General features: G+C 44.8%; 1 protein-coding gene across 5 annotated transcripts; it reads left to right on the top strand.

Moving 5' to 3' along the window:
• The first annotated feature begins 8,724 nt into the window (after nucleotides 1–8,724).
• Nucleotides 8,725–18,802, top strand: BRD2 (bromodomain containing 2). 5 transcript variants are annotated; one of them, XM_053472689.1, is made up of 12 exons: nucleotides 8,725–9,856; nucleotides 12,319–12,619; nucleotides 13,970–14,107; nucleotides 14,437–14,575; nucleotides 14,687–14,892; nucleotides 15,059–15,424; nucleotides 15,610–15,738; nucleotides 15,824–16,030; nucleotides 16,344–16,579; nucleotides 16,777–17,084; nucleotides 17,262–17,384; nucleotides 17,475–18,802. In XM_053472689.1, exons 1-12 carry the CDS (start codon nucleotides 9,825–9,827, stop codon nucleotides 17,606–17,608), a joined length of 2,319 nt encoding a protein of 772 aa, XP_053328664.1. In that variant the 5' UTR covers nucleotides 8,725–9,824; the 3' UTR covers nucleotides 17,609–18,802. The 5 variants fall into 5 exon arrangements, with proteins under 5 accessions (XP_053328664.1, XP_053328665.1, XP_053328663.1 ...); XM_053472690.1 differs by having other exon boundaries at nucleotides 8,726–8,995; nucleotides 17,235–17,384; XM_053472688.1 differs by having other exon boundaries at nucleotides 8,726–9,856; nucleotides 17,235–17,384.
• Nucleotides 18,803–27,085: the final 8,283 nt, after the last annotated feature.

Below are 27,085 nucleotides of genomic sequence, written 5' to 3'. Positions count from 1 at the left end.
CATTCTATATCTAAAAAACACTTTTACAGTTTATTATATGACAATCTGCCAATCACAGGAGACCTTTAAAATATCCTCCAATGAAAAGTTTTCTGGGGATAGCATCACCTATTGTTAGGCAGAGACATGTCTGTTGCTGCTTTATTTCTGTTTCTGCATGTGTTGGCTCCCCAGCATAATACCTCTGTGTCTCTCTGCCGCCCTCTGCTGGTGGGCTGATACTTTCACACACTTACACACTCATTCTAACACACACTCCATCTGACATATCTACACTCATGCTAACACATTCACATTAACATGCATTCACATATACTCACTCAACGCCCCCCCCCTCGTTGGGGGGCTTGTTCCTCATCCCCTCTAGTTCCTATACCAATGATTTCCATCCCTTTGAGTCTCATCATTGTATGGTAGGGATCACTACAAATAAGAAATCTAACATTGATTTTGTTACATGAACCCAGCAAGCGAGCACATGAGACCGCCACTCCCCGGCCACGCTGCTATCACACAACATTCTCACTGTGCGGGATGACAAATCCTGCATTATAGGAGAGCAAATGAATGGTGTAGTATGGTATAGTATGGTGTAGTATGGTATAGTATGGTGTAGTATGGTGTAGTATGGCGTAGTATGGTATAGTATGGTGTAGTATGGTGTAGTATGGTATAGTATGGTGTAGTATGGCGTAGTATGGTGTAGTATGGTGTAGTATGGTGTAGTATGGTGTAGTATGGCGTAGTATGGTATAGTATGGTGTAGTATGGTGTAGTATGGTGTAGTATGGTGTAGTATGGTATAGTTTGGTGTAGTATGGTATAGTATGGTGTAGTATGGTATAGTATGGTGTAGTATGGTGTAGTATGGTGTAGTATGGTGTAGTATGGTGTAGTATGGTATAGTATGGTGTAGTTTGGTGTAGTATGGTATAGTATGGTATAGTATGGCGTAGTATGGTGTAGTATGGTGTAGTATGGTGTAGTATGGCGTAGTATGGTATAGTATGGTGTAGTATGGTATAGTATGGTGTTGTATGATGTAGTATGGTGTAGTATGGTATAGTATGGTATAGTATGGTGTTGTATGATGTAGTATGGTGTAGTATGGTATAGTATGGTATAGTATGGTGTTGTATGGTATAGTATGGTGTAGTATGGTGTAGTATGGTGTAGTATGGTTTAGTATGGTGTAGTATGGTATAGTATGGTATAGTATGGTGTAGTATGGCGTAGTATGGTATAGTATGGTGTAGTATGGCGTAGTATGGCGTAGTATGGCGTAGTATGGTGTAGTATGGTGTAGTATGGTATAGTATGGTGTAGTATGGTGTAGTATGGTATAGTATGGTGTAGTATGGTATAGTATGGTATAGTATGGTGTAGTATGGTGTAGTGTGGTGTAGTATGGTATAGTAAGGTGTAGTATGGTATAGTATGGTATAGTATGGTGTAGTATGGTGTAGTATGGTATAGTATGGTGTAGTATGGTATAGTATGGTATAGTATGGTATAGTATGGTATAGAATGGTATAGTATGGTGTAGTATGGTGTAGTATGGTGTAGTATGGTGTAGTATGGTATAGTATGGTGTTGTATGGTGTAGTATGGTGTAGTATGGTATAGTATGGTGTAGTATGGTATAGTATGGTGTAGTATGGTGTAGTATGGCGTAGTATGGTATAGTATGGTGTAGTATGGTGTAGTATGGTATAGTATGGTGTAGTATGGCGTAGTATGGTGTAGTATGGTGTAGTATGGTGTAGTATGGCGTTGTATGGTATAGTATGGTGTAGTATGGTGTAGTATGGTGTAGTATGGTATAGTTTGGTGTAGTATGGTATAGTATGGTATAGTATGGTGTAGTATGGTGTAGTATGGTGTAGTATGGTGTAGTATGGTGTAGTATGGTATAGTATGGTGTAGTTTGGTGTAGTATGGTATAGTATGGTATAGTATGGCGTAGTATGGTGTAGTATGGTGTAGTATGGTGTAGTATGGCGTAGTATGGTATAGTATGGTGTAGTATGGTATAGTATGGTGTAGTATGGTGTAGTATGGTATAGTATGGTGTTGTATGATGTAGTATGGTGTAGTATGGTATAGTATGGTGTAGTATGGTATTGTATGGTATAGTATGGTGTAGTATGGTGTAGTATGGTGTTGTATGGTTTAGTATGGTGTAGTATGGTATAGTATGGTATAGTATGGCGTAGTATGGTATAGTATGGCGTAGTATGGCGTAGTATGGTGTAGTATGGCGTAGTATGGTATAGTATGGTGTTGTATGGTGTAGTATGGTGTAGTATGGTATAGTATGGTGTAGTATGGTGTAGTATGGTATAGTATGGTGTAGTATGGTATAGTATGGTATAGTATGGTGTAGTATGGTGTAGTGTGGTGTAGTATGGTATAGTAAGGTGTAGTGTGGTATAGTATGGTATAGTATGGTGTAGTATGGTGTAGTATGGTATAGTATGGTGTAGTATGGTATAGTATGGTGTAGTATGATGTAGTATGGTGTAGTATGGCGTAGTATGGTGTAGTATGGTATAGTATGGCGTAGTATGGTGTAGTATGGTGTAGTATGGCGTAGTATGGTGTAGTATGGTGTAGTATGGTGTAGTATGGTGTAGTATGGTATAGTATGGTTTAGTATAGTATAGTATAGAATGGAGTAGTATACTACACCATACTATACCATACTACACCATACTACCCCATCCCTTCCCGTTCCGTCAGACTTTCTGCCTCGTACGCAACTTTCAAAACCTCTCTGAAAACCCACCTGTTCATGGAAGCGAACAACATTCCTTCCCAGTACTCCCAACCATCACCATAATCAAACCATCAACAGCTTCAACAAATCATCGGAACCAGATCAACTCATCCCCATCCAAGCCGTCCTCTCCTATTGTCTCACTTCCCCCTCTACCACCTCTAGGGCCCTCTTCTCCTTTGCACCAGTGTGTTATTGTATGTGTTGTTGTATGTGTTATTGTATGTGTTATTGTATGTATTATTGTATGTGTTATTGTATGAGTTATTATATGTGTTATTGTATGTGTTTCTAAATTGTTCTACTGACTGTAAGAGCGCTGCGGAATCGGCCTGCGCTTTATAAATAAATGTAACGTAGTATGTTGTGTAAAATAAAGGCACAACCTCCGAAGTCCTGTCTGGGTTTCAGATTATGTTCTCTTGGAGATCCCCGGTTTCTCTGTGGTTTTTGTTTGTTTCCCCTTTTCCAAACGCAGCTTGTCAAAGCCGCCTGCTGAGCCGTTCTTACATTTCCATTCAATGTATTGTTAACAACAAAAAATGTATGTAACCTCGGTGCCAGAGAATTTAACCCAAACATTATGAAACTGGACCAGACCCGGACCGGAAGACCAGGTGCTGCGGCGTGCGAACAGCGGCCGGACCGGCCTTTTTATCCTCAAATAGCATTTTGCCGCACGTATCCAGCTGCACTCAGTGCGTATCCAGCTGCACTCAGTGCGTATCCAGCTGCACTCAGTGCGTATCCAGCTGCACTCAGTGCGTATCCAGCTGCACTTATATCATCAGGCAGCCACTGGCCTTAAAGCACCAGCGCTGCCCTATCATCACCAGTCCAGCGCTGGACTAGAGGAGTGCACTTTGCTAGTAACACTTAAATAATTTATGATAACGACATAGTGAGCGTCACAAAGCAATAATGACGTAACTGATATGCATTAACATGGGGTATATAAAAAAAAGATATGACAATAATAATAATATTTATCAAGATAACCAACAATCCTCTGCATGTGTGGCGTTTGTTATGATCAATGAAAGCCTTTGAAATGTACTATGGAAATCTATAAAAAAAACAAAAACTGATGAATGGTTTATTGATTTGCTGTTTGGATTTTCTTTTTAATTGCATTTATTGCTGTTGTGTTGAAACATATACATTCGCTGGGGGAGGGGAGTGTATATATCTGTTCTAAGTGTCTCTGGTGACGGTTCCTTTTTCCTCCCCTGATGCCCCTCTTTTCTAGGAGCTCAGAATGTTTGCTGGGTATGAGGGTTCTACAGCCCTAAAAGCCCCAATAATGTGTATAGGAACATGTTTAGAAATTAAAAATAAATTAAATACAATATACTTCTAAATGCCTTACTCAGTAATACCTATCAACAGTCACAAAGCCACATAGAAAGTCTTGTAAAACCACTCCCATTTTGTCAAGCCACTCCTCTTTGACTAGGCTTTAACCGGATGCAGTGCCGTATTTACCTTCAGTGCTACCCTCGCCCTAAGCCAGCCCCCCCCTGCACCACTATTCTTACGTCAGAGCGTTGGGATATGATGTCATATCCGGCACTCCAGCTTTTAAAGACACTCACCACAGGACAGCGATGGACCACTTGCCCTTGGCTTAGGTCCTAAGAAAATGTTTAATGTTGGGCAGAGGCAGAGGTAGAGGTCACGGGCAGAGGTCACCAGAGAACTACCTGGAAACCCCAGATATAGGAAACCATATACAATGATCACCAAGTCTAGCAAATATTACTGGTAACACTTAGCATCTCCTTCTACGGATAAATACTGCATAAAAAAACCCCACATCTCCGACTCTGAAATAAAAATATATTAAACTTTAAAAAGGGGAACCGTGGTGAAAGAACTCGGACCATTTTCTATGAAAATTCCCGTTTCCTAAGAGCCTTGTGCGATGTGATACGCCTGCCACCATCTGGTAAGAACAGATATCAGGGGTGATTAACAAATGTGTAAAGTGTGAAAATGAGGATAAAATGGACTAAACTGTGAACGTTTTGAAGGTTAAAAACTTTTGCAACAATTTATGTTCCCAGAATTTGTCATTCACATCAAATTATAAGGCAAGGTTTTTTTCAGTGTAATGCTTGTCTTATATTCAAGGTCGTCTTATATTTAGATCTGACTACAAGACTAAGATCCAGATCCTCCGCAGCGCTGCAGGGGACCCGGATCCTCCTCTCCGGCAGCCGGGCAGACAACCTCTGCTGCTGCCTGCCCTTCTGCCGGGGCTTCTATGACATGACCTTGCAGTGCTCCACCATAGAAGCCCCAGCGGGCTGCCCCCTTCAATGAATCACAAAAAAGTGCCAGGGGCCCCCTGTAAGATTTATGGTGAGGGCCCTCAATCTTCTCCTACACACACATAACTACACACACACGCTAACATACATACAGTAGCACACTAACATGCATGCAAACACGCTTACACGCAGTGATATACTTACACACATAGTAACATATTTACACACATTTATACACTTACTTACACACACCCATCCCCCGGCCCTCCTAGCTTTGTTGTCCATCCACCAGCGTCTGAGTGCCGGTTTGCACGGCCTTAAGTGGGGTTTGGGGGCTAACATTGCGTTTTCAGCACTTTTCACTTTAGGGACACAGTTCCGAATGTGAGGCTTCCACGGATGCCCACACGGCTCCTCTGCTCTGCGCATGTACAGTGAATGAGCTCAGTGTGGTGTCTGAGCAGGGAAAGTCCCCAAAGTATCACATGACTGATAACAATGGCCGCCTCGAGGTCTGCAGATAAAGGGAGTTTATTGGAACAAAATAAAATAAAACCAGGTTTTTGTCACCGACTGATATTACTGTATACAGCACCGAGTATTATTACTGTATACAGCACCGAGTATTATTACTGTATACAGCGCTGGGGGTTATTACTGTATACAGCGCAGGGGTTATATTACTGTATACAGCGCTGGAGGGTTATATTACTGTATACAGCGCGGGGGGTTATATTACTGTATACAGCGCTGGGGGTTATTACTGTATACAGCGCTGGGGGGTTATATTACTGTATACAGCGCTGGGGGTTATATTACTGTATACAGCGCTGGGGGGGTTATATTGCTGTATACAGCGCTGGGGGGGGTTATATTGCTGTATACAGTGCAGGGGGTTATATTACTGTATACAGCACTGGGGGTTATATTACTGTATACAGCGCTGGGGGTTATATTACTGTATACAGCGCTGGGGGGTTATATTACCGTATACAGCGCTGGGGGTGTTATATTACTGTATACAGCGCTGGGCATGAAAGGAGGCATATCCCATCCGGATCAGACATCGTGTTTATTAGGTTTGTTAGGTTGTGCTGTAGAAAGCCTCTCGCTGAATATGAAATTAGGTTTCAGAGTTTTGTAAATCCCCAGCCTGGCAAAGAAAGGCGACAGAGAGAAGCATGCGCGGGGTGACCTTGGTGTGAAACACATGTAGACATTCACAGCTTTCTGGTAGTAGGTGACCACAGCTATTAACCCCCCCCCCCTGTAATGCTTGTAGGGGCCAATGGGAGATACAAACCTTACGTTTATTTATCCTGTAAGCGTGGAATGGAGTGACAAACAAATGCGTCTTCAGATTGCTAAGAATCCCAAAATTGGACAGAAACATTTATTTATTGTTGTGTCTGAGAATGTTTATAAAATGCTCTCCGCTACACATAACCTCTCGCTGGCAGAGAAGCAGGCAGGGGGCTGTAGCTCAGAGTTCTGGTGGGCGGCCGCGATCAGGTACTCTGCAGCTGCGTTTTTCAGCCTCCCCCCCCCTGGGCCACACGCTTCTACCTGTCCTACTCCCGGCAGGTATCCGAGACACCCAGCAGAGGGAGACAGAGAGTATATGTGCAAGTATATGTGTGAGAGAGCTTGTGAGTGTTAGTGTGTGCGCCGGCGAGCCAAGGGTTAGAGGGGACAGTGTGTACTTGGTGGGTATTACAGTCTGTAGCCCAGGACTTCCCTCTATCTTCCTAGGGCAAGAAAGGACACCAATCTACAGGGGGGGCCTATTCCACTTCCTACCATTATTATTATCTGTTATTTATATAACGCCAACAATTTACTCAGCACTTCTTACTATACATATATTCCAGCGGTATGACAAGACTAAGACAAACCGATTAGTTTAGGTGCCCCCCAGCTGCACAGGACCCCCGGGTACTCCTGCAGCCGCCATGCTTTCATACAAGGAGGGAAGAACAAGCGGTAAAGATAGAAAGGGCTCAGAAAAATAGATATTCAGCTTTTTATTTCACGCTTATCTTTACATGAAAAATATCAACGTTTATTAAATATAGAAACGGCAGATCAGCCCCGTTCGGCCCCCGTCCAGTCGCCCGTTTCTCCAGCTTTGGAGACTCCGACCTTAATCAGTCATTGGTCTCGTCTTAGATTCAGGAGCCGTATGCCTGTCCCATGCATGTTTAATACCCTCGCTGTATTAACCCCTAACGCTGTATCCATCCAATAGCGGGAGCGGATCCTGTGATCGTTCACCTGGTAAGCGTACAGCTTCTCACATTCAAGTAAAGCGCAGGCTGCCCACATTAACCATTTGTCTCCCGGCCCACACAAAATGCAGCCCCACAGTATGTGGACTAAACCCCCAGCAGGAAATCAGCTCTGTACCTATTGCCATGCAATAAAAGGCCAGGGCGCCCCCCCTCGTCAACTAGCATATGATAAGAGAGCCGGCGGGGCGGCATTCATATGCAGAGATAGACAGAGCTTCAGAAACCACCATGATTGTTAAACTGATTTCCCTACGGCTGCATGTGAATACCCGCGTTATCGGGGAAGGGTTTCCGCGACGCGCATGAACTAGGGGGACTTTAAACCAGAAGAAAAAAAAAACACGGAAAAGCCGGATGCCCTGGGCAGGAACACAGAACCTGCCCGCAGATCAGACCCATCCGCCCGTCTACTCGCCCGACTCGAGCCTTATTCCGTCGCTGGTCTCGTCTTAGATTCAGAAGCTGTATGCCTATCCCATGCATGTTTAAATCCCCTCGCTGTATTACCCTCTACCACTTCTGCCAGAAGGCTGCTCCATTCATCTAAGCTCCCGGATAGAATGAATATCAAGATGGTTATGTAAAACGAAAATAAAATTACTTCTGCAAAATACAAGAGAAATTGCGTCTTAAACTCGTATTACAACACTTCAAAACACATATTTTAGTCCAATACATGCAAACTCCCCAGTTTCCTTGCGTAATCATATTGGCTAAATCATGATTAAAATACACAAAAAACCCGGAAGCCACGTAGATGGATACAATCCGCATTGTACCCCCGGGGCAGATGACACACACGCGAACGGTAATCACCGGTGGGTTCGTGTAAGATCCGTGTAAAGCTGATCTGGGTGGAGTTTACACGAACGCAGAATCCCATTCCAAGTTCCTTTTACAGGACGTTCGGATCCATTAATTCCAGGCACCGATCCTTTGGCTGATTGCTCGTTGGGGGAAGGTTACCGGAGGGGACGCAATAGAAGAAAGAAAAAAAAATTTATTGCGTTTCATACCCGCCCTATGGCGTTTATTAAAACGAATTCGCCGAATATGGCCGTAGTCGGTCACCGGGGATCAATTGGTTATGCTCAGATACAACAAGGTTTATCGACGAGGAGCTGTTAAAGCGATGGGGCGGTAGCTGGAAAAGCACGTACTGAATGCCTGAGGAATATGGCGATCGAAAGCCTAACAAAGGGCAGGCGCCATCTTGTAGCTATGACTGTGCACAAACGGGAGGAGAAGGAGGGGGGAGAGAGAGGAAAGGGGGAGGAAATCATGAAGATGCAGCCGGTAGGTGGCGGAAAGGATCACTCATCCGGGGGCCGGGGCCTCCCTGGAGTTGCGGGAGAGGAGAGCCAGAGGAGGAGGATGAAGAAAGACAGCGTTGTTGCTTCTGAGCTGCCTCGCAACAAAATGGCGGCGGGTCTATACAGGCGGGGGCGGCGTTTGCCTGCGGGGTCTAAGGCCACTTTTTTCGACTCCAAACGCCACGGAAAAACTGTCATTTTTACAAGCGGAATTCGTTTTGCCGAAACACGGGACTCGTTTTACGTCAAGATATTTCGTTTTGTGCCAGGGTGAGGAGGTAGTGGCATGAAGAGGATTGGGATAACCTGAGAATCAATTGGGATATATGGCGCCTAAAGGTGAGGATATAAACTTAGAACTGACCGGCATCTTCCCGCTTGTTTTTGGGACCGAGGAGTTTTAGACGAAATTAGCGTTTTGTCTTTTAAAGATGTGGAACACGCATTTTGACGGAATCTCTATATCTGATAGGGAGCAAAATGGGGAGAAAGCTCTAGACTTGATATGCCGTCCCTGTACGCTTTTTATTTTTGAAAAATGTCCTTTCACGTATTGCTTGATTAAACGGTTTCTGTAACTGCGCAACAAAATGGCGCCGTCTCCTTCAAGGCGCCAGAAGGGGAAAACAACGGCAAGATCGCGTGACTTGTTAGGAACGCCCACGTCTAAGCTCGGCAGCCTAGTAACAGCCAGTTGGAGAGTTCGTGGCGCATGGACTCCACGGAGCAACAGCCAATGAAAAGTAAAGCAAATTTGGGTGACGTGGAAGCCCCGCTGAGTCACTAGTCTTGGAGTTTTCTAAAGAGAAGGGCGCGTTCTCTTTTGCTGCTGCAGCTGTTTTTCACCTCACGACCGCTAGGGGCGTGTGAGTAGCCGGCTAAATAGAAGCCAATGAGAAGCCTTCTTTGTTTGTATGGGCGGATGAGGTCAATGTGGATAAGCGAATCGACCAACTGGGATGCTTGCTTTGCTGAGGGGGCTGACTATCTCCAGCCAATCCTTAGCCGAACATGTATTTATATAAGACCGGCCGCCGCTTTCGAGGCGCCATTTCGCTGAAGCGGAGAGTCGGAGTGGGAAGGTGGAGAAGCAGAATTAGTTTGCTCAAAAGACACCGCTGCGCCCCCAACCGGAAAGCGGGCGTTAAATCAATCCGTATCCATCCGCATGGAGACGGCCATTAACCCGGCGTTTAAAAGGTACACGCTCAGGATGTCATCCAGTGCAACATTTAACCTTGGCTATTTTTGGCTTTTTACTTGAGATGCTTTTTACTGAAATCGCTGGGATTCTGCAGCTGACCCCCCTCCCTCCAGCTACCATAGAGATGGCGTCTCTTTTCCGTAACAACTCAACGTAAAATCCACATCCATCCTCGTCCCCCGGGCCTCTGGACCTCCGGCTGGTATAAAATACAGATAGAGGCCGCGGTACTCCTACGAGTCCTGCCTATATCTCATGGCTGCGGGTGTGGGGAGCGCTCGCTTCGGAGGTTTTGCTGGCTGCGCCCTCTCAGCTCTGCGGCGCCGCCATTTTCTTCCGGCGGCCCAGACTTATATATCCCCGAGGGAGGGGGCGCTGCGTATCCCGGCAACGGGGAATCCCTGCCTCAGCCGGCCCTGTATGCGCTGCTTCTGTTAATGTGCGGCTTGCGGTAATGTTTAACAGTAGCCATGGTGATTATTTTTCAATGTTTTCATTTTATTTTTTTCCTGCAGATACAACCTTAGTATTATGAATATTTTGTGTATATAATATACACACATTTTAAATATAGCGCCTTTATTTACGCATACAGTATTTAGTGTGTAAAATATATACACTTTGAATACTGTATTTGTGTATATTATATAGAACAGTGTTATATTTTGTAATGTTTCAAGAATAACTGTGTGTGTGTGTGTGTATTACACATGCGTTTTATTTATGATCGATTGTTTGTGTGGACTGCTCACTCTATCCAGGCCAGAGTTAGAGATTGGTCTGAAAATACGCTGCAGGTTTTGTAGAAGTCATGAGGATCCCCAGTCCTAGATCATGCCCTGTGAAGGGTTAAATACATGACGGTATATTATGAAAGCATTACTGCCGCTGTGTTTAGATCCTGTGCAGCCGGACTTTAGTGATGACCCTATGGAGTGTTTAAAGATCACTGAACTAAATCAGGGGTCACTTTCCTGAAAGCCCCAGTTTGACCTTGGTCTGGTAGCTGGTGGGAATTTAAACTTGTTGGTAATCTTGTAGTTCTGTGTAGTTTACACGCAGAGGAGTGGTTTATACCGGGAAGGTCCTACCTGCCCTGCTGGCCCATATATAATTAATTTCTGCGGTTACTTAATAATAGCAAAGAGCGTATTCTCTGTGGGTCGTGGTCTAAATCGCTGTCATTGTGATTTCTATAATATCGTTAAATCTCGCAGATAGGGGTCGCGTCTCTGCCGGCTGCAGTTTCCAAACCACGTCTCATAGGGTGTTTATTATTTTAATAGCTGGCTTTGGCGTTGCGTATAGACGGGGCTCTGCGTCTGGAGCGGTTACTAGGAGGCTGTGTTTACCCGGTGACCCCCTGTACGTGGAGCTATTGGTAGGGGAGACGTGTTAATGGTTGTATGTTGTGTAAGGCTGGCTGGACGGAGGTGAGCGGTGATGTGTTCTGGGATCACAAGGTGTGAGTGAGGTCACTCTGCATTCAGGAGTGTTTGTTTAGATCCGGAGATGGGGGAGGGGAGGCTGATGAGTCAACACTCACTGGCTGTATAGGAAACAAAGGCTGAAGCTCCATGCCGCTCTCACTGAAACTATACGGTTAATAGTACAACTTCCTATAGGACGTATTACCTGTGCGTAAAGCTACCTATAGAGGCTGCGGATTGGCTCTTCCCTGGACACCCGGCCATCAGACATCTACCCAAACTCGTTAGAAATGAATGGGGCGATCTCTTGCCATGTCCCCTGCTTTATTTTTTTACCCTGGAGTCATTTCTTAAGACATTGAGATTTGCTCGTAGTTCTGCGTTTTCCAAGCTGTATATAGCTGATGTTTTATTTAAATATTGCACCCGTGGTCTTCATAGATTGCATTGGTCAGGCTTTTGTGAACTACAAAGATGTCTGGTTTTAGGGATCCCTTTAGATCGTAGGCTGATCGTTAACAGCTTCGTGTTTCATGTTCTTTACGCAACTGGGTTTGTTTACGATGACGAGGCGATCACCGGAATCTATACTGAATGAACGAATTCGCAGGAGCTCGCGGTCATTCATTCATCTATTTGTTACCATCTGTGTTACTTTACGGCTTTATAACCATTTCTGGTTTAATATTCTGAAATAATTGCACTACAGCCAGTACCTGTTACAGAAATACATAAATTCACCTGAAGTATTGCCGTTCCTTTGCTTGGAAAGCGGTTTTTCTGCCACCGATGGTTTCTTTCCTATCTGTGGTACGGAGTATTTAGTGATGGCGTCGGATCTCTAAGGCTCGGGGTTTATATGATCGTTCCCGGAATGATTTCCTTTCATCTTCCATGTAAACGGGTGTTTAGGAGCTAACGTTCTGCTCGGTGATGTTTGTAGGATGCGTTCTTATGGCTACGATCAGGAAGTGAGGAAAGGCCGTAAACCCTATCCATGTCTGACGTCTTCAAACCTTTGTTCGCAGGCCTGCTTTGGATATTAATAATGGTATGATGGGACAGACTGTGGAGGGAACGCCAGGAAAACGTATCCGTAAGCCCTCTCTGCTTTACGAAGACTTCGAGGGCCCTAACATGACGTCGGGTGTCTTTCACCACATGGTGCCAGCGAATCCTCCGCCGCCTGAGGTCAGCAATCCCAAGAAGCCCGGCCGTTCCACCAACCAACTGCAGTACCTTCACAAGGCGGTGATGAAGTCTCTCTGGAAGCACCAGTTCTCCTGGCCTTTCCGCCAACCCGTGGATGCCGTGAAGCTGGGTTTACCGGTATGTTTGTGAATGCTTTAGGGGGGATTTCAGGATAGGTGTTGGAAGTTTGTATGTTCCCTGTCTGAAGCAGAAACGCCATATTGTGAATAAAGGTATCTTATGTTCCCAACTAGAGATGCATTCAATGACTTTATAACACAGGAAGGTAGAGCGGCTCTAATTCCCTGAACACGTGCTGTGAGAAGCCTTAAACCCTGAAGTCTGTATATTTTCACTGCCTGGTGACAGCTCTGGGATTGGGGCAAATTTTCAGGAGTCTGGTGCTGAATAGGTCTGATTTGTGAGGACCACGTTGTTATCTTTAGGGTTGTTAATGCTCATTCATGCACAGTGCGGACAAATGAGTTAATAAAGCGGAAACCATGAGGTTTTTTTTGTTTAATTTTGGACTACGTTTGATAAGGATTAGGGATTCACTCATACCTTCACCCGTACGGCCTTCCCATACATGCTACAAATGTGTGGATGTCTCCATGCACACCACGTACCTCTGACGCTGTAGCCACCGCCCTTTATAATGTGAACTGGTTAATTATTTTGTGAGATGCAAATTTCCAATTAATGCGTTTTGCAGATCTGCACTTCCACGAATTTGTACAGGACCCAAAGTGTGAAAGTTTTAAACGCTACACATACTGAGATGTCTTGGATTAGAAGTTTGAAGTTACATTAAACTGGTAGGTGTCCTATTACTTAGCTTCTAGATTGCAGTCCTAATTTTCCCTGTGCCGGCTCTTAGCCTCGTCGTTCACCATTTGATGAGGTTTCAGGGTCCTTTGACGCGTTCATCCGGTAGATCTGCCCCTGCTCATAGTTCTACCGATTGCTTAGTAGCCGAGTTCTTTTGTCCATCTAGGTTTTCGGAGGCTTTAGGTTTTTTTTTTCACCTTTAGTAAACCAGGCTCCTTGATTTGGTAACAGTGTGTTTAAGACTTCTATGCGAGGGTTTTCTTATCCAGTGTTTATAAAGCCGTGACGTGCTTTCCAGCTGTATCATCGCTTGGTGGGGGTTTCTTGGGTAAGACGTAAAATATCCCCAGAGCTGTCATCAGGTCCCATGTACGCAGAAGCCGCCTGTGTGTTTACGTGGTGGGCATGTGCATTCCAGGGTCTGTTGTACATTTCAGGGAAGATGCAGCCGTTATGTGGATGGAAACACTTTGGTTTCTGGGGTATCTGTTGGCCGGTGGAAGAGTAGCTTATGAAGACTTTTTGTATGTTAGACAATCAGTGTCTCTTGCTTTAAAGCGTAACTATATCTGCTAGGTAACACTGATTATAACTATCCGATGTGGAAAAGACCTTTGGTCAAAAGTAGACTTTTGTTTCTGAATGTTGTCACTACAGGATTATCATAAGATCATCAAACAGCCAATGGATATGGGGACCATAAAGAAGCGGCTGGAGAATAACTATTACTGGAGTGCGCTGGAGTGTATGCAAGACTTCAACACCATGTTCACCAACTGTTATATTTACAACAAGGTAAGACCCTGCTGTGCACGTTTGCTTACAAACCCTGTGCGTGTGCTACATGTTAGTGTTACGTGTGCTGCGGTTCCTTACAGAGGAATGAAGTGTTTTATGTGTAACTCCCCAGAACTCTACATCGTGTATGTAGTCCATGTGATCCTTGTTCAGGATGATCGTCCACATGCTGCCGAAGCTTGTTTCTGTGTCACATGCACTTCTAGGTGCTTTTAGTTTAAAAACAGTTTAGGTTTATTACAGTGAAAGAGGCGCACGCTAAAGACTTCACTGCTTTTAAAAGCGATGGCCTTCCTCCCAACATCTATCGTTTCTTCACGTTGTAGCCGACTGATGACATTGTTCTGATGGCTCAAAGCCTGGAGAAGATGTTCCTGCAGAAAGTGGCCCAGATGCCCCAGGAGGAGCAGGAGATTCCGAACACCGCTACGAAGAGCAAGCATGGAAAAGCCTCTAAACCCCCAGGTAAGAGATGCTTAAAGTGACAGCGCTTCGTGTGGCATCAAGAACCAGAGAAGAATGATAGAGGTTTGCAAAACAATTTCATGGTAACTGAATGGTATTTTTTACTTGCAGCAGTCACTGGAGGCATTACAACAGCCCACCAAGTACCCGCTGTCTCCTCCATGTCTCAGTCTTCAATTTATCCGAGCTCTCCAGAAGTGCCCACCACCATCCTTAGCCTTCCGCACCCTGCTGTTGTTTCCAGTCCCGTTGTTAAATCCATGCCGTCTCAGACGCTGCTGCCTGTAGTTCCAGCAACCACGCAGCCAATCACAAAGGTATGTGGACACTGAATATTTTAAAGTGATACTTCAGGGATTCAGGGGTTTTTTTGTTTTAATTTATTTGTGGGGGGTCCTGACCTTAGTTTCAGTAAAGTGGCTGTAGTCACGTAATCGCCCCTTTTTTAATTTCTTCTTCATTATCCTGTTTTTCTGTTGACAGAAGAAAGGTGTGAAGAGGAAAGCTGACACTACTACACCAACCACCACAGCTATTATTGCCACCAGTGGAGATTCTTCCCCCATAACACCCGACATCAAACCTGCCAAGATCCCAGCTCGCAGGGAGAGCGGGCGCCCCATCAAGCCCCCACGCAAGGATCTACCGGACTCGCAGCAGCACCAGACATCCAAAAAGGGTAAATTGACAGAGCAACTCAAGTACTGCAATGGGATCTTGAAGGAACTTCTTTCCAAGAAGCACGGAGCCTATGCATGGCCTTTCTACAAACCTGTGGATGCTTCGGCCTTGGGTCTGCATGATTACCACGAGATCATCAAACACCCCATGGACCTGAGCACCATCAAGGTGGGAAGAGGCTGCGCGCCTGGGTTACTCAGTAGACTGTTACGAGTCTACCACTAACAAAAGGGTTTTTAAAAACTATTTGCTATAGAAGTCGTCTTTTAAACTGCTTTATATCTAAGGCACAGCATGGTTGGGGGGGTTCTACGGATTAGGAAAAATATTCATGGATCCTTCCTTATCTGCAGAAAAAAATGGAGAACAGGGACTACCAGGATGCCCAAGAGTTTGCAGCTGATGTACGGCTTATGTTTTCAAACTGCTACAAGTACAACCCTCCGGACCACGATGTTGTAGCGATGGCAAGGAAGCTGCAGGTGAGGACTTGCTTCCTTCGGCAGCGGTCACGATATTCTTTGCTTTTCTACCCTTGTCTATAACTCGTTCCCTCTGCGTCTCCAGGACGTTTTTGAATTCCGTTACGCGAAGATGCCCGATGAGCCGCTGGTGGTCGGTCCTCCTGCAGCCTCCACGCAGCTGCCGCCTTCTGACTCCAAGTCTTCCTCCGAGTCGTCGAGTGACAGCAGCAGCGAGAGTTCAGATGGCAGCGACAGTTCTGACGACTCTGAAGAGGAAAGAGCGAATAGACTCGCAGAGCTACAGGAGCAGGTAGTACCGGAAATGTCTCTTAATTATCTGCCGGTTCTATGTTCAACCCGACGCAAAAAGACTTTCAAAACACGGCTTGGGTTTGGCCGTAGACTTGGGTAGAGTCTGCGTATAGTGACTCGCGTAAGCTAGATTCTTCCTGATTTTATAATGCAGCCCATAATTACATAGCACCGAGAAGTAATTAATGCAGCATTTATGATACAGTAATTGCTCTAGGTGTTGACCCCCCCAATAAGTTATACGCAAAGAGATGGAAAGTCCTTGCCCTGTAGAGCTTACAATCTAAATTCTGCGTTTGTTTTTTATGTAGCTTCGGGCAGTGCATGAGCAGCTAGCGGCGCTCTCCCAGGGTCCAATCTCCAAACCCAAAAAGAAGAAAGAACGTAAAGAGAAAAAGAAGAAGAAGAAATCGGACAAGAAGAAAACAAAAGATGACGATGAGTGGCGCTCCAGCAAGTCCAAGCCCTCCCAGGCCAAAAAATCCAAGAAATCCTCCGGAGGGGGTGCAGCGAGCACCAGCAGCTCGACCACTCAGACTGTCTCAAAGTGAGTGAATACGGTCTCTGAGGGATAGCTGGATCGAGCCTTTTGTTCGTTTAGTTCTTATTTTGAAAGTTTTTCTGTTAGAGCGAGTTTAAACGTAGATAAACCCACGCAGCTCTGCTGTTCTGTTGCTATTATAGCATTGAGATGAGCGAGAATTTATCTTAATGGCCCTTATTTTTTTTATTTCCGCCACTCAGGAGTTCTAAGAAATCTTCTTCGAAGTCCCTGCCGTTACTTCCACCTGTGCTTTACGACTCGGAAGAAGAGGAGGAATGCAAGCCCATGACCTACGATGAGAAGCGCCAGCTCAGTCTCGATATCAACAAACTTCCCGGGGAAAAGCTGGGTCGCGTGGTTCACATCATTCAGTCGAGGGAACCCTCGCTGAGAGACTCAAACCCCGAAGAGATTGAAATTGATTTTGAGACTTTGAAACCCTCCACCTTGCGAGAGCTGGAAAGATACGTGATGTCGTGTCTGAGGAAGAAGCCCAGGAAGCCCTACAGTAAGTACCGTCTGAGCTAAATGTAAAACATATAATAATAATAATAATAATTAAATTAATGACCACAGACTCCTTAGACCGTATATCTGTGCTGATTCCAGGTTTGTCCTCTGTGTCTGTGTTAACATTTTCCTTATCTGCTCTCCTCAGCTTCCCTTAACTCTGTGCTCTCTCCAGCACTTAAGAAGCCGGTGGGGAAAACAAAAGAGGAGATCGCTTTGGAGAAGAAGAGAGAGTTGGAGAAAAGGCTACAAGATGTCAGCGGGCAGTTGAATTCTGCGAAGAAGCCCCCGAAGAAGAGTGAGTAGTTGTCGCCCGGGTGTTGTGTGTTGCTCTCCGTGTCTCCTTGAAGAGCTGCCGGTAACATCTTCTTGTCTTTGTGTTTCTTAGCTCACGAGAAGGTGGAATCGGCCCAGCAGGTCTCCGTGTCTCGCCTCAGCGCCTCCAGTTCCAGCTCGGACTCGGACAGCAGCAGCAGTTCCACGTCGAGCTCCTCGGATACCAGTGACTCCGATTCAGGCTGAAGGACATCGAATCCGCTGGCGCTGGGGAGGTTTCATGGATATATTTTTCAAAGGAGGTTCTAAATGGATCTGCAGGAACAGAGCCCACCTGAACCAGACTTGGCACCCTTTTGGGGGTTAAAAAAAAACAAACAAACTGAGGCCTTTTGGAAATGGGAATAGGTGGATTTGCTGTTCGGTTGTATAAATGGACGACCGCGCGGCTGGGTTCCCACTCGTAGAGCTCGAGGCATCAGCCCTCCACCCTGTGCTTATGAAAGGAGCTTGTGGGGAGGCACAAATGAGGCATTAAACTTGTGTATGATGGGGAGGGTGGGGGTACAAACCTGGTGCGTGTCCTTCTTACGCTGTTTACAATGTTCTCAAAGCGCACAGATATCGGGACGGGGCAGGGTCCGGCTCCCCCGAGCTGAGCGCTGCCTCCAAGCGCAACAAGGCTGTTCCAGGACGGCTCCTCTGATGTAGCGGATGACTCCGTGCAGTGTTATTAATCTTCCTCTTTAGGTTTTCTGTTGCGTTACGGCACACTACAGCCAAGCTCTTGTTTTAACCGTTCAGCTGCTAGAGGCTTGCTGGCCTGTGTGCTTCGAGCGAGGAGGAGAGAGGGCTGCATGTGGTTTGAGACACTTTGACTTTATTGTTTAAAGCACTTTGGAGAGTTTTAAACCTGCAAGTGTTTTGTTCCTTTGAAGCTGGTGGACTGACGGTCTCGCCCCCTTAAGCCCTCTCCTGCATGACGTGTTTTAGGTGGCATTGGGTAGTTCTGTCCCTCACCGGATTCCATCGTCTGTATCCGGATCCACCGTACAGAACGCGAAGCCTTTATTGTGGTTGCATTTCTTTTTGTTTTTTGTATTTATTTTAAATGAGTCTGAGAAGGAACGCGCGTCTTTCCTCTTTTGTTTTATATTGTAAAATAATTGCAGAGGGCCACCTGTTGACACAGGGGCCGGTGTAGATGTAAGATTTTATAAACCCTGTATATAAATATTCCGAGTTGCACAAGCAGCATGTTTCTCAATGTAAAGGGTGACTTTATTTTTTACCTGAAAGTTTTTTTTTTTTTGTTTGTTTTTTTTTATTTCTAATATTCTGTCTGTCACTATGATCTGTTTTTTCTTTTTTTTTTTGTCTCTTGTATCTGTTGAAACCCTTTAGTTCAGAAACATGTAAATAAAGAAAATTATACTTGCATTTAACCTTGTCTTGGTCTATTTAATGTGTCGCCAAACAGTTTGTGTGAAACTGCAAGAAACTGCTGGGCCGATAAACCGGGGAATGGATGCAACGAAGAGAATCCGCAGCGGTTCTCAGCATTAAATTCTAAGGGCGTTTGCACCATTAAAAAAAAAATGACCGTCAATACATCAAACGTAACGTTTATTTCACAATCGCATACTTTCTGCTATTTGTGGGGTAAAAAAAAACTACATGCCATCCGGATCCAAGTTCTCTCTGAGGTGAGTGATTACAAACCAGGCATGTAAATTAACTGTTAAATTATGTTGGCTGGGCAGTGTGTTTTGTGTCCCTAATAGGACTCGGGAGTCGGGTCTTGTTAATGTGAAAATGCCATGAACTGCGCATGGACACACACACCCCAAGCAACAGTTTAACCTCATAATGTGCCAGACATGTCAGCTGTTGAGGGGTTAAAAGCAGTTTTACTTCCAGAGAAATGGCATGATTTGAGATACGACGTACACATGAGGAAGTTTGTGTTTATACCAGTAGACCTGAGACAATAGTTATGGAGGGTTTGGGGTCCCCGGGTACTATAGGGTCTTAACCGTTCCAGGTGTGTTAGCTGTCCGGTGTCGTGTTGGGTGAGCGTGTGAGAGATACTGGGTCACGTGTAACGTTACCTAGGGTCTTCATCCCGCGTGCAAGACGCTGACCGGTTTCTCTCGGGCAAAATTCCATCCGGTGGCTTTAAGGCTGAGGACGCTTAGAAGCTTCTAAACTGCTAAACATTTACAGATTCCTGGGGTTTTCATAAACTTAAAAATCTGCTTTTATACATTAACCCTGAGGAAAAAAACACAAAAAGCAAAGCCTTTCACCAAAACACAGCCGTCCGGGACAGAATGAAGATCCGAGACGTAAAAGGACAGATTGTAGGCAGCGTAGAAAAAAAATCCAGAAATTGTCTCTTTCTCTGGCTGTTAAATAATTCAGATTGCGGCTGCCTCCGTATTGTAGAATATATGATGTCTTGGAGAAACTTTAATGTAGGACAGACGGACTTCTGCGGACAGCTGGACTCCCCGGTGTGAAATCGCGTGGCGTCGCTGCGTGTACGTGATACCTAAAATGATTTATTAATATTATATATTGCTTATGGTGCTGACAGAACTAGAACTGATGGTTACATAAATAACGATGGCGCACTAATATTCATATTGCCAGCATATTCAAGTAAAGAATGAAAGATTCAGACCCAGGAGCACCCCTGAGAAACCACACGGGGGAATTAGCCGCATGCATTCAGCGCATGTCACTGATTTGTCTTTAAAACACGTGAGCCAAAAAATAGGTCTAAGGATGAAAATACCACCGGGGTCTAAAGCCCCCTCTAGAAACAAAGAATCTTCCCGGTTCGCCCCATCTAACCAAAGCTAAGCTCCTTGTGTTTGGTGCTCGACGCGAGACAAATGATTTTCATACGATAAATTAATTTGTACGTTATAGATATTTATTGGTTTTGTGTATGATGTTGCTGATAATATCAATTACTTTATACATTTAAATTCATTCCACAAAAATATCGATAAGATGACCATTCGGAGACTTAAACCAATGAACCGGCTGACGACCGTCGCAATATCGCACTTGGGTGGCGATGGGCGCTGCAAGACGGACCGGACCCCTTCTGTGGTTGATGATAACATCCCGGAAACAGACAACCAAAAGGAGAGCGGATAATTCCGCCGGAGATGACGTAAAAAGAGTCTTCAGCGTGAAGCCGGTTCTGTGCTTCCCTTAAAGAGACAAAGCCCACCTGCTCAGGATGGGATTCACTGTCACTGATGGGAGAAGAACGTCAAGAGACATCGTCGGACTTTATTAGCTGAACCGCAGCTCAGTGTGATGTCTCGGTAAGAAACGCCATCACACCTGGAGACGAAGTCTATGAGAACAATATGAAGCGTAAAGAATGTGACTCTTCGCCTAATTCTAATGAATCCTCTTCCTGCCATCACATGTTCTCTGGGGCCAATAAGTAACCAATCCTTAGTACCTAAGTTTAAAATGTAGTTGTGTTTACTGTATGTGGTTCCTATATGCTTCATATAGGTCAATCCACCACATAGTAATCATCTATGGCACCACATGGTGGCCATATTATCCACCCAATAGTTTAATATTACTTACATCACCTATCATTTACTTTATACAGCTAACACGGTCTCAATCCAGTTCATTGTAATTACCAAGAACCCACCATTGCCCCAACTCTCATGCTCTCTTTCATTCTCTCACGCTCTCTGTCTCATTCTTACTCTCTCCTACTCTCAATGTCTCTTACCTTCTCCGCCAAAGGCTTCTGTGTCTCCCCAACTCCACTTCTTCTTCTCTGCTTTCCCCCTTCTTCTATTTCTTCCGCTTCCTCTTCTTTCTTTAGTGATGATGCTCTCCTGGCTCAACGCTGCGTTACTCTGACCTCCTGACAGTGACGGCAGCTCCCGGGGGCTGCAATGCGCCTGGTACTCAGCATAAAGATGGGTGCATGAATAAACAATTATACCAAACAGGTGAGAAACAGCCAAACTCACTAAAAAGGTCAGGGGTGTAACTAAAAACCACTGGGCCCTGGTGCGAAAATTGCCCCCCCCTCCACAACAGCTGGTATGTGCCATCAATGCCACCAAACAACTTGTCTGTGCCTTATTTGCCCCACCTTCCAACATACACTCTGGCACAAATATGTAGATGCACTTACAGAACTTACACACACACTTACTCATACTCACATTCGCACACACAATTATACATGCATTCTCACACACACATTCACAATTGTACATTCATGCTCACACACACAATTACATATCCATGCTCACTCACAATTACATATCCTTGCTCACTCACAATTAAACATCCATGCTCACACATACACACACACATCGCTGCTGACACACACACACACAATTAGACATCCATGCTATCAATCAGACATACATAGACAAACATTCCTGCCCCCACTTACCTCTCACCGTTCCTGCAGTCTCGATGACCCCAATGCGCTTCTTTTATTTTTTTTCCCAGTGCCGGTTCAAAGGAGTTTAGAAAGGGCCCTTACGACCTGGAGCGATGTGGTCCAGGCGGAAAGGGACGTTTCTAAACTATTGTGAATCGGTATGAGGGGACAGGAACAAGGGATTGCAGGGGTCGCACCGTGCCCCCTATAGGCATGGGCCCCGCATGACCGCTGCAACCCCTGTAGTTATGCCAGTGGGTGAGTTTGTTTGAGGCAATTTAATGCTAATACACCATAGCAAGACAGAGCATATATATAACAGAATGCCATCCAGTGGTGACACCTTAACATAGCATTAATGCCGAGCACGTTACACGGTATTATAATGCCATCTAGTGGTGACACCTAAACATAGCATCAAAGCTGAGCAATTACACAGTATTATACTGACATCTAGTGGTGACAATGAAGCATAGCATCAAAGCCAAGCAGATTATGCGTTATATGCTGCCATCTAGTGGTGACACCTAATAATAGCATCAAAGCTCACAGTATTATACTGCCATCTATTGGTGACAATTAAATATAGCATCAAAGCCGAGCATATTACACAGCTTTTTCATGCCATCTAGTGGTGACACTAGAACATAGCACCTAAGCCAAGCATATTATACGTTATATGCTGCCGTCTAGTGGTGACACCTTATCATAGCATCAAAGCTGAGCAATTACATCGTATTATACTGCCATCTATTGGTGACAATTAAACATAGCATCAAAGCCAAGCAGATTACATGGCTTTCTAATGCCATCTAGTGGTGACACTAGAACATAGCACCTAACCTGAGCATAGTATACGTGATATGCTGCCATCTAGTGTTGACACCTAAATATAGTGTCAAAGTCGAGTATATCCCATGGTAGTATAATCACATGTAGTGGGGATACCTAAATGTAGTGCCAAAATCAGCCATGTTGCACGGTATATACTGCCATCTAGTGGTGACACCTAAACAGAATCAAAGCTGAGCACATTATGATATCTGCCATGTAATATGCTAGGCTTCGACGCTTCGTTTAGGTGTCACCACTAGATGGCAGTACAATGCTCGGCTTTTGGTGCTAAGTTCAGGTGTTACCAATAGATGGCAGTATAATACAATGTACCTATTTTGTCGAATATAAGTAAAGGTTTTTTTCAGAGCAAATGCCCTCAAAAATACCCATCTTATAGTGGAGGTCGTTATATAATCCAACCTCAAATAGCGGTCTAACTATAAGACTAAGATCCAGATCCCCCGCAGCACTACAGGGGACCTGGATCCTCCTCTCTGGCAACCTCTGCTGCTTCACGGCACTTCCGTTGGGGCTTCTATGTCTATGTGCATTGTGCAGACATCCACCGCCTGCCCCCACTAGAAATCAGGGAGTCTGGAGTACCAGTCTGGGGATGCATTGGTAAGTCTTGGGGGGGGGCAGAGTGGCATATAGGTGGTATAAGGCATATCTGGGGGGCAGAGTGGATAATTGGCGGCAGATGTGCATAACTGGGGGTCAGGTTGGCAAATAAAAGGAAATAAAAACAAGAAATGCTTCTTTCTCAATCATAGTTTTTACTAAATATGAAAAAAATGTTTATATGTGAATTAATATTTACTAGTAAAACTTTGTTTGCTGTAGGGTAGTCTTATATTCAGAATTTTTATTTTTTCCTAAATTAATATTAAATTTTTGGGGCGGGGGTCTTATAATAGGAGTACGGTAATTTGCTCGGCTTTGACACTATATTTAGGTACCACCACTAGATGGCAGTGTAATACCATGTGATACGCTCGACTTTGAAGCTATGTTTAGGTGTTACCACTAGATGGCAGTATATACCATAGAATATGTGATATGCCCGACTTTAAAGCTATGTTCAGATGTCACCACTAGATGGCAGTATAACATAGTGCGATTTGATCGGCTTTGGGGCAACGTTCACCACTAGATGGCAGTATAATGTCTTGTGCTGTGCTCAGATTTGACACAACGTTTAGGTATCACCACTATATGGCAGTGTAATACAATGTGATATGCTCCACTTTGAAGCTATGTTAAGTTGTCACCACTAGATGGCAGTATTACATAGTAGAATTTGCTCGGCTTTGACGCTACGTTTACAATTCACCACTAGATGGCAGTATAATACTGTGTAATATGCATAGCTTTGATGCTACGTTTAGGTGTCACCACTAGATGGCAGTAAAATACAGTATAATGCATTTGCTCGATTATAAAACGACCCCCCCCCAATTTGAATATAAGACTGGAATACTATGGCACTAAATCAATCAATGAATAATAATATAAACTCATGACTTCACTGCTCCTGATAACTAATACTAGCCAGCCTCATTGAGCTTCTTCTGTAAGAAGGGCTTAGGTGACCTGGTTGATTGCAGCCTCTGTTATGTTATTGTCTTTGTTCTTGGAGGCTTCACACACCACATTGTGACCCTGCTCTCCTTTAGTCCAGGCCCCTCAGTTTACTTTGGTCATCTCACCAAGAATTAAAGAGATGAGCCCAAAGGCCCTGCATTCTGGGGGCCCCGTGGTGAATCACATTGCTGACAGCAATGTAACTCCCCACAAAAACAAATTGTCCTTTTAATGCAAATGGATATATGTTCTACCTGTAGTTCATAAGTGCATTCTCTGACAATGCCTCTACCTGGTAACAGATGATCCAATTCCATCCCAGTGCTCTAATTGGTTGTCTGGGTTTAATAAGTACAAGAAGTCATGTGATTTCCCCTAACTCTCAGGGTGGAGTTGTTTGGTTTCTTGTTTTATTTGTTCCCCGCACCCCAAAATTTCACCGTCCTGTTTACAGCAGCATTTTAACCCCCCTGCTCCGATCGCTGCCAACAAAACCTACCTGCTGCATCATAAAAGTCGCCTCATAGCTTAAAGTCTACAAACAAATACAGGCTTGCCTGATTCTCGGTGCTTTTACTGTTTATATGACCTACTGTAACTGCAATTTATAATGTCATAATAAAAAAAATAATAAAAAGAAAAGCAAAGGCGAAGGAAAAGGAGGTGTTTTAAAGGGGTAAAAAAAATACGGAGGAAACATTTATGAAGGAGACATATGAGGGGTGAAAGGAGTTTTACATTTTAATGCCCTTTTTGTGAAAAGACTTGATTACAGATCTCCCAAGTGCCCCGATGAGAAGTGACAGTCCTTGTTTGAGATCATCTGTCCCTCTTTCCTCCCCTGATGCCAACTCTTTTCTAGGAGCTCAGAATCTTTGCTGGGTGTGGGGGTATCACAGGGTTCTACTGCCCTAAAGATCCCAATAATATGCGTGGTAAAGCCCCACCCCTAGGCAGGACTTGGAAAAGACCCTATATAAAAGTGACCCTTTTTACCCATTAGAAATGTTGGGAGGAAAGGCTGTATTGGCCATCTGGGAAACGAGATAAATCCCCGGCGGGCTGGTGTCTGACGGCCCCGTTTATATCAACTGCTGCTTAAGCGGCAAATGCCCTCTTTCAGCGCGTGGCTGCAAGAGATGATCATTACTTCGCAATAGGTCCCGGGTAGGTAGATTGGCCCCTGGCACATAGGTTTGACATACCGTATTTGCTCGATTATAAGACGACCCTGATTATAAGACGACCCCCCAAAATCTGAATATTAACTTAGGAAAAAAAGAAAAAGCCTGAATATAAGACGACCCTAAAGGAAAAAAGTTTTACCAGTAAATGTTAATTCATGTAAACTATTTTTTTTAATAAAAGCTATGATTGAGAAAAATATTTTTTTTTTGTTTTTATTTCTTGTATTTTCCAACCTGCCCCCCAGTTACGCACATCTGCCCCCAGGCTTGCCACCCCAATATGGCACTGTGGCCCATGATATGCCTTTTAACCCTCTATATGCCACTGTGCCCCATGGTATGCCTTTTGACCCCCTATGTGCCACTCTGCCTCCAGAAATGCCTTATACCCCTATATCCCATTCTGGCATTTAGGGGGTTAAAATGCATATTATGGGGCAGAGTGGCATATAGGGAGGTATAAGGCATTCCAGGAGGCAGAGTGGCATTAAGGGAGTTAAAAGGCATTATATAGAGCACTCTGCCTCCAGAAATGCCTTATACCCCTATATGCCACTCTGGCACTTAGGGGTTAAAAGGCATATTATGGGGCAGAGTGGCATATAGGGAGGTATAAGGCATTTCAGGAGGCAGAGTGCTCTATTAAATGCCCCCTTAACGCCACTCTGCCTCCTGAAATGCCTTATACCTCCCTATATGCCACTCTGCCCCATAATATGCCTTTTAACCCCCTAAGTGCCAGAGTGGCATATAGGGGTGTAAGGCATTCCAGAAATGCCCTACACACACACACACACACACACACACACACACACACACTTACTTACTTACCGGTGCTTCCAATTTCCTGCTGTATTGCCGGGGCAGCGGGTTAACGTCTCATTCCGCGGCAGCCGGAAGGAGGTGGAGTTGGCAGCGGGGGGTTTGTATGCGTCCGTCGCAAATACCTTCCCCGGCTGTCAGAGATCAGGAACTCTGGAACTCTGATCTCTGACAGTCGGGGAAGGTATTTGCGACGGACGCATACAAACCCCCGCTGCCAACTTCACCTCCGGAAGCACCGGTAAGTGGGGGGGGGCGACGACAGGAGGATCCAGGTCCCCTGCAGCGGTGCGGGGGATCTGGATCTTAGTCTCCTAATCAGACCTCTATTTGAGGTCTGATTAGAAGACGACCCCGATTATAAGACGAGGGGTATTTTTCAGAGCATTTGCTCTGAAAAAAACCTCGTCTTATAATCGAGCAAATACGGTAAATAGCAGCGGCTCTCGTCCTGGCCAAGGTTGACGTTGTTGGCCACCATGATGAGACACGATGGTTATTTTTGGACCTCCAGCTCCGTTTATAGACCCGTTTGGGACTGTAATTTCATCTTGATATTTCCATCCCTCCCCCACACAAAGCCTCAGCCACTCGCTTCCTTCTGGACCGTGAAGTTTCGTTGTGCAATTTAAACCTCAGAAGACGCCTTCAGAAGCTTCGGGAAGCCAAACAAGAACATAGATAGAGACATGCAGACATTTCCATACGTAAAACGCACCGTGATAAATATATTTAACCTCCGTGTCACTGAGCTGGTTCAGGAGAACATGTGTGGGATGCTGGGCATTACACATTACCCTGGTCATGGAGGCACAGAAATGATTGGGGGGTAAAAAGGGATTTGGA

This window comes from Spea bombifrons, chromosome 8, assembly GCF_027358695.1.
Source record: "Spea bombifrons isolate aSpeBom1 chromosome 8, aSpeBom1.2.pri, whole genome shotgun sequence".
Lineage (NCBI taxonomy): Eukaryota > Metazoa > Chordata > Amphibia > Anura > Pelobatidae > Spea > Spea bombifrons.
The sequence above is the reverse complement of the archived record's forward strand: the minus strand, read 5'-3'. Positions and strand labels throughout refer to the sequence as shown.